Source organism: Sinocyclocheilus grahami, unplaced genomic scaffold (genome assembly GCF_001515645.1).
Source record: "Sinocyclocheilus grahami isolate Dianchi unplaced genomic scaffold, SAMN03320097.WGS_v1.1 scaffold1692.1, whole genome shotgun sequence".
Lineage (NCBI taxonomy): Eukaryota > Metazoa > Chordata > Actinopteri > Cypriniformes > Cyprinidae > Sinocyclocheilus > Sinocyclocheilus grahami.
The window spans coordinates 252,524-260,041 of record NW_015506871.1 but is presented as its reverse complement, the minus strand read 5'-3'; the positions used below and the strand labels follow the sequence as shown (position 1 = coordinate 260,041).

Below are 7,518 nucleotides of genomic sequence, written 5' to 3'. Positions count from 1 at the left end.
AACCTTAAACCGCATAAACACATTTCATTACACCAAATACACAAAATAATGTTCTTTTTAGCAGCATCATATGACCCCTTTAAATTATCCTTGTATAGTCAACTAAAATTGCAACAGTAACTTATATTATTATTTACTTATATTATTATTTATATAAATATTATAGTAATGCAGATATACACAGTTTAATATGTGAAGATTAAGCATGCATTAGTATTTGAAGTAACATGAACAAAGATAAATAAATGCTGTAAAATTATTGTTCATTACGGTTTAACATTAGATATAGAGTTTTTACAGCATTTGTTATTTATAAATATACAATAAGAAGAGTTAAATATAACAATGTTACATTATTATTTGTATTATTTAAATCTTATAATATTTCAATAATACAAATATAAATACATTAAATTAAATTATTTTGAAGTGACATGAACTAAGATTAATAAATGCTGTAACGTTTTTGTCCATTACCATTTAACATTAGATATCATGAACGTTTTATTTTATTTTATGGCATTTACTATTAATAATTTATAATAAAATATTTTAAATATGACATCAAAATCTTAAAGTATTTAAAATAATATTTTATTTTTTTAGATAATATATTTTACATTAACATAAATAAATACAATCAATTATTTATATAATATCTAAAACTTGAAATGAACATGAACCGATATGAATACATTTGTCAAATTATTGTTAATTACTGTTTAATATTAGATATTATGAAAGGTTTTTTCATATAATGTATTAATAAATATAAATATTTATATAAAATTAAAAAATATAATATGAAATATTTCATACAACATGATACATTTTATTTATTTTATTATTGTTATTAACTAAATGTCAACATATAGAACCTTAAAGTACATTTATTATTTAATATTTTATACATGATACATTTTATTTACATTTACACATACATTTTATTCATTTTATTATTGTTTCACATTAGCTTTTGTATCAAATAAATGTCAACATATAGACCCTTAATGTACAGTGTTACTGCTGCATCTTCAGTGCAAGAGGATGTAGAATTGAAGAAGGTCTAATCTGGTTCAATTTTAGTTGTTAATTTTACTGGTTCTCAAAACTGGTGAACTCTACGCTGTTCATTTAAACCTAATCATACACTTACAACTTCACCTATAAATACCTGCTAGAAGGCTGATTAAACGTGACTGTTCTGCACAAAGGTAAACGTGGAAATATACTCAAGTGTCTGAACAATCATTACAACAAGTAAAGATGATCATGTGTAGGACTCGCATGATTATTCTTCATGTTTATCTAGTTCTATGTACTGAATGCAACTTAATTTAATTACCAAGTTAATTTAGTTTATGAAATGGCTTTTATGATGCCATAGCACAGCAATCACTGAGCTAATTGAAGCCTGAAAACCTCCTACTGCAAGTAAAGATGGTGAGTCCCAATCTGCCGTATGAGTCCTGCTGTTCTTCTGCTACGATTGAGCCCCTGAGCAAAGCAAACCACCCCATAAAAGCCTTTCATCATGGCAGACCACAAATGCTCAACCACCTCCTGGTGCCATATAGACAAATACATGTTTTTAATTCATCTTAGGGCGAAAATTTACATGCACAAATGAACAATTTTCATTTTTCATTAACAAACTGGTGTTCAAACGAAGTACCTACCGATCATGGGGGACTCTATAAAGCTCCAGGTGTTGGTCTGAGGGACGTAAGACTGTAAAACCCCAGCCGAGCGTCCGGCCTCGTTCACGCCGCCGAACACGTAGATCTTTCCTCCGCACACCGTGGCAGCCGCCGAATGAACGGGCTTGGGCAGCGGAGACACCGTCTCCCACTGATTCGTGATGGTGTCGTACCTGAAGAAAACGCAGAGACTTTTGTTAGCATTGCTGCTGTTTGTATAGTTGTAACTGCAACAGACACTCGCAATGTGTCCTAATGAAGACGCAGTGCTTTATTGTGAAAAGACCGCATGTAAAACTATAAACTATATAACTGCAACAGCATGATTTCAGCAGAGTTGTACAAAATTCACAACTGAAGATGGATCTCTTTTAATGAATTATGTGGATTTGTTAACTGGTCACGTCTTGCAGGAAGTTTAATAGAAATTTGAACTGGACTGCAATTAAAAGAAATTCAGCACACATAATGCATTATGGGAAATGGGAGTCCACAAAAGTTAAAGAGAAATAGAAATAGAAATTAAAATATAGAAATACACACATACACGTATATATAAATTAATGTATAAAAATGATATGCAGTAAATATGATGAATGAAACAAACAGAAAAAAGGTTATTAAAAGATGAAATCTAGACAATAGGTGGTATTTCAGACATATATATTAGTTATGATTAAATATATATATAAAATTATATTTATTAAATATGATTAAACATTTCAAAATTTAGTAAATGTAATGAAATATTATAAGTGATTTTTTTTATTCAAAACGATTAAAAACAATTAAATATAAAAGACTAAAGAGGTATATATCCGTCCGTCTGTCCGTTCGTCCATCCATCCATATATCCGTCCGCCCTTAGCCATCCATCTATATATCCATCCGTCCGATTTGTTAACTGGTCACGTCTTGCAGGAAGTTTAATAGAAATTTGAACTGGACTGCAATTAAAAGAAATTCAGCACACATAATGCATTATGGGAAATGGGAGTCCACAAAAGTTAAAGAGAAATAGAAATAGAAATTAAAATATAGAAATACACACATACACGTATATATAAATTAATGTATAAAAATGATATGCAGTAAATATGATGAATGAAACAAACAGAAAAAAGGTTATTAAAAGATGAAATCTAGACAATAGGTGGTATTTCAGACATATATATTAGTTATGATTAAATATATATATAAAATTATATTTATTAAATATGATTAAACATTTCAAAATTTAGTAAATGTAATGAAATATTATAAGTGATTTTTTTTATTCAAAACGATTAAAAACAATTAAATATAAAAGACTAAAGAGGTGGCATTTCAAACATTTAACATTTTTAAAAATGCATTAAATATGATGAAATATATAAACAAAAGTGAATTTATTAAAAATGATTAAATATACAGACTAAATAGGTGACATTCCAAACATCATAAAAATATGATGAAATATATAAACAATAGTGAATTAAAAAATAACAAATATTAATTATTAAAATGATGAAATATTTAGACTAAATATATGGCATTTCATATATATTTCTTTGTTAACCAAGAATATATAAAAAAAATCTTAGTTTAATATGTTTAAACAAATATTTTAACAAAAGTTAATTTATTAAAAAGGAAGAAATACTGTATATAAACTACAGAAGTGGAAATTAATCAATCTGTCTGTCAATCTCTATCCATCCATCTATATATATATCCGTCCGTCCGTCCATCCATCCATCCATCTATATATCCATCCGTCCGTCCGTCCATCCATCCATCCATCCATCTATATATCCGTCCGTCCGTCCATCCATCCATCCATCTATATATCCATCCGTCCGTCCGTCCATCCATCCATCCATCCATCTATATATCCGTCCGTCCGTCCATCCATCCATCCGTCCGTCCATCTATATATCCGTCCGTCCGTCCATCCATCCATCCATCTATATATCCATCCATCCGTCCGTCCATCCATCCATCCATCCATCTATATATCCGTCTGTCCGTTCATTCATCCATCCATCCATCTATATATCCATCCGTCCGTCCATCCATCCATCTATATATCCGTCTGTCCGTTCATCCATCCATCTATATATCCGTTCATCCATCCATCCATTCATTCATTTATATGTCCATCCGTCCATCCATCCATCTATATATTTGTCCGTCTGTCCGTTCGTCCATCCATCCATATATCCGTCCGTCCATCCATCCATCTATATATCCATCCGTCCATCCATCCATCTATATATCCGTCCATTCATCCATCCATCCATCCATCTATATATCCGTTCATCCATCCATCCATTCATTTATATGTCCATCCGTCCATCCATCCATCTATATATACGTCCGTTCATCCATCCATCCATCCATCTATATATCCGTCCGTTCATCCATCCATCCATCCATCTATATATCCATCCGTCCATCCATCCATCTATATATCCGTCCATTCATCCATCCATCCATCCATCTATATATCCGTTCATCCATCCATCCATTCATTTATATGTCCATCCGTCCATCCATCCATCTATATATACGTCCGTTCATCCATCCATCCATCCATCTATATATCCGTCCGTTCATCCATCCATCCATCCATCTATATATCCATCCGTCCATCCATCCATCTATATATCCGTCCATTCATCCATCCATCCATCCATCTATATATCCGTTCATCCATCCATCCATTCATTTATATGTCCATCCGTCCATCCATCCATCTATATATCCGTCCGTTCATCCATCCATCCATCCATCTATATATCCGTCCGTCCATCCATCCATCTATATATCCGTCCATCCATCCATCCATCCATCCATCCATCTATACTGTATATCCGTCCGTTCGTTCGTCCATCCATCCATCTATATATCCATCCGTTCATCCATCCATCCATCTATATATCCGTCCGTCTGTCCGTTCGTCCATCCATCCATATATCCGTCCGTCCGTTCAGCCATCCATCTATATATCCATCCGTCCATCCATCCATCTATATATCTGTCCGTTCAGCCATCCATCCATCCATCACATAGAGATTTTGCATTTGTCCAAAATGTCCAAACAAGGCTGTCAAGCCAACATTAGAATTGCATTTCTATTTAAAAATGAGTTAATTAGAATTTTAAAAAGAATCTGAATTCTCCTTGATTCAAATGTAATTCTGCATCCAGTTTGCTCCCTCAATTCCAATGTAATTCAAATTGAACAAGTAAAGATCCTTGTGAAGCAGAGCCAGGGCTCTCAGTGGTGAAGCGTCTCCCAGCTCTTCTGCTGCTGAGAGACGTGTGTTCACCTACGACATACGGCCGTCCAGCTGGAGCCCTCATCCTGTGCCATTCTTCTCAGGATCAGTCGCTCCTAATTGCTCTGAATGACGCGGCTGTCCGTGTTCATCTGTCTCCTGACAGCCCAACGTCCCCCAAAAGGTCACACGAACGGCTGAGTCAGCTTGAGGGAACGCCAGAGAACGCTTCAAGTATAGCAAAATGCTTTGGCTCCTGCGGCTATTGATTAACTATGCAATGAATCAAACACGTGCGGACACGAAACACAATTATGAAGCGAACGTAACTGATTACTAACCGCAGATACTTTCTGTATGATAAATGCATGAACAGCTTTGCCAATATTTCAATTCACTGCAGGCAACATTAGCGGAGGTATAAAGATGATGAGAAAAGGAATCTAGCAGGCAGGAAGAGAAGCCTCAGGCTACAAATATATTAGCAACAGCTAGCACAAATCGAGTGAGACGCCGCAGCCATCAAATAATGCAAAAATGCTCAAAGTAATGGCAAGTGACTCGACTAGCTGAGTTTACCTTTGATAAGTTGTACTTTTTAAGCGCACACTTGAATAAGATTGCCGTCTCCGCAGTTTCGACACTACAAACTACTTTTTTCAGGTTTATTCCATCAGTCTTATTTATTGTGTGTAATTTACTGTTGTAGCTGCTCAACATTTGTCTGTACCATTGTTTCTCTACTCTATTTTACTTCCCTGCAATGGGATAATAAAAATAATAAACCTGACATCAACTTTGACTCCATGAATATTGTACACTATTTTTACGTTATAGTTTTTTTTTAAAGCTTTAGCTGCACAAATCCATGTTTTCACGTGTTTAGAACTATAAGAAATGTTTGACAGATTATCATAATTTTAATCAAGCATGAAAAGTAGCTAGTTTAAAATAATACATTAAAGGGGTCATTTGATGCGATTTCATTTTTTCCTTTCTCTTTGGAGTGTTACAAGCTCTTGGTGCATAAAGAAGATCTGTAAAGTTGCAAAGACTAAAGTCTCAAAACCAAAGAGATATTCTTTATAAAAGTTAAGAGTCAGCCACGCCTACCTAAAGCGGCTCGTTCTAGCACGCCCCCACATATCTACCTCACTATGTGGGAAGATTTGCATAACGCCGCCCAAATGTTCACGCAAAGAAAGAAGGCATAACTTTTATTCTCGCTGTAGTATTGTTGCCGCTGCCACCATGTCCTGAAGACGCTGTGTTTTTCGTTGTGAAAGCGAAACTAATTTGTTTGGTCTTCCAAAAGAGTACGATATCCGCTTCGTCATGCCTACAGCTGATCCGTACTGGTCGCTGAGGGAATACATCAACTTAGTGCTGTGGATCGCCGGATCGGCTTTCACCGTTTTCACCGCTCCTTCGCCGAGACCGCCGTTCTCGACCCCGCCGCCTCGGCTCACTCTTGACCGGCTTCAGCTCGTGCTAAGCCGGGGCGTGTTACTTTATTATATACTATTAAGAGATTTATTACAATTTTACTTTAAGCTTTAGCTTTGATTTTTATATTTTTACTTTAGTTTTTGTAATTCAGTTTTTGTCATTTTTATATTTCTATTTAGATTTGATTTAGTTTCAATAATTTGATTTATGAATTTAGTTTTAATAATTTGAGTACTAACTCATTTCTGTTAGTTTCAAATTTCCGCATGGTTTTGTTTTTGTTTGTATTTTTTACTATAGTTTTAGTTTTAGTAAATTTGTTACGTGCTTTTGTCATTTTTATTCATCTTTTTTTATTTCAGTTTTAGTAAACGTAGCACTAAATTAAACGTATTATATTTCAGTGTAGTTTTAGTAATTTTTTGTATATGTGCTATTTTCTATAATTTTTAAATATAAAATATTTTTTAAATATTATTATGTATTTATTTTTAATTTCCATTTTAGTTTCAGTAATTTTAGTACCAACGTAAACTCATTTTATTTCAGTAATTTTTATTAATCTTTTTTATATTATTTATGTTTTAGTCGTGTGTGTGTGTTTTAGTTTTATTTGTTATTTTATTTCAGTTAAAGGGTTCATATGATGCGATTTCAAGTTTTCCTTTCTCTTTGGAGTGTTACAAGCTGATTGTGCATAGATAAGATCCCTGAAGTTGCAAAGACTCAAGTCTCAAATCCAAAGAGATATTCTTTATCAAAGTTAAGACTCTGCCACGCCCCCCTAAAACGGCTCGTTCTAACACGCCCCCACATACCTACCTCACTATGTGGAAATATGCAAAGAATGTTCATGCAAAGAAAGAAGGTGTGGTTTCAGTAACCGCAGTTAGTGTTGAAGCAGCATGTAAGGGAGACGCTGTGTGTTTCTAGGCGAAAGCAAAAGCACTTTATTTGGCCTTCCGGAAGTAGATGCATTTAGGAATATTTAAGGTTACTTACAACAGAACAACAATGCATTTTATGGACGACCGTTCCGTGAACCTAGAAGAGGAGGTCATTCTGACTTTGCTATGACAATCTGGCGCTTCTGAATCAGCTACTGT

General features: G+C 34.1%; 1 protein-coding gene across 2 annotated transcripts in view; it reads right to left on the bottom strand.

The window, feature by feature from the left end:
- Positions 1-7,518, bottom strand: part of LOC107572077 (kelch-like protein 29) — a 209,779-nt gene that overhangs the window by 4,507 nt on the left and 197,754 nt on the right. The window contains exons 10-11 of one of the 2 annotated variants that reach the window (XM_016258480.1): positions 1,680-1,873; positions 1,439-1,497 (exon numbers count right to left, since the gene is read on the bottom strand). In XM_016258480.1, coding sequence (XP_016113966.1) covers positions 1,484-1,497; positions 1,680-1,873 — 208 coding nt within the window. In that variant the 3' untranslated portion in view covers positions 1,439-1,483. Of the gene's footprint in view, positions 1-1,438; positions 1,498-1,679; positions 1,874-7,518 lie in introns of those variants that run through there. The other variant, XM_016258479.1, reaches the window with a different exon arrangement.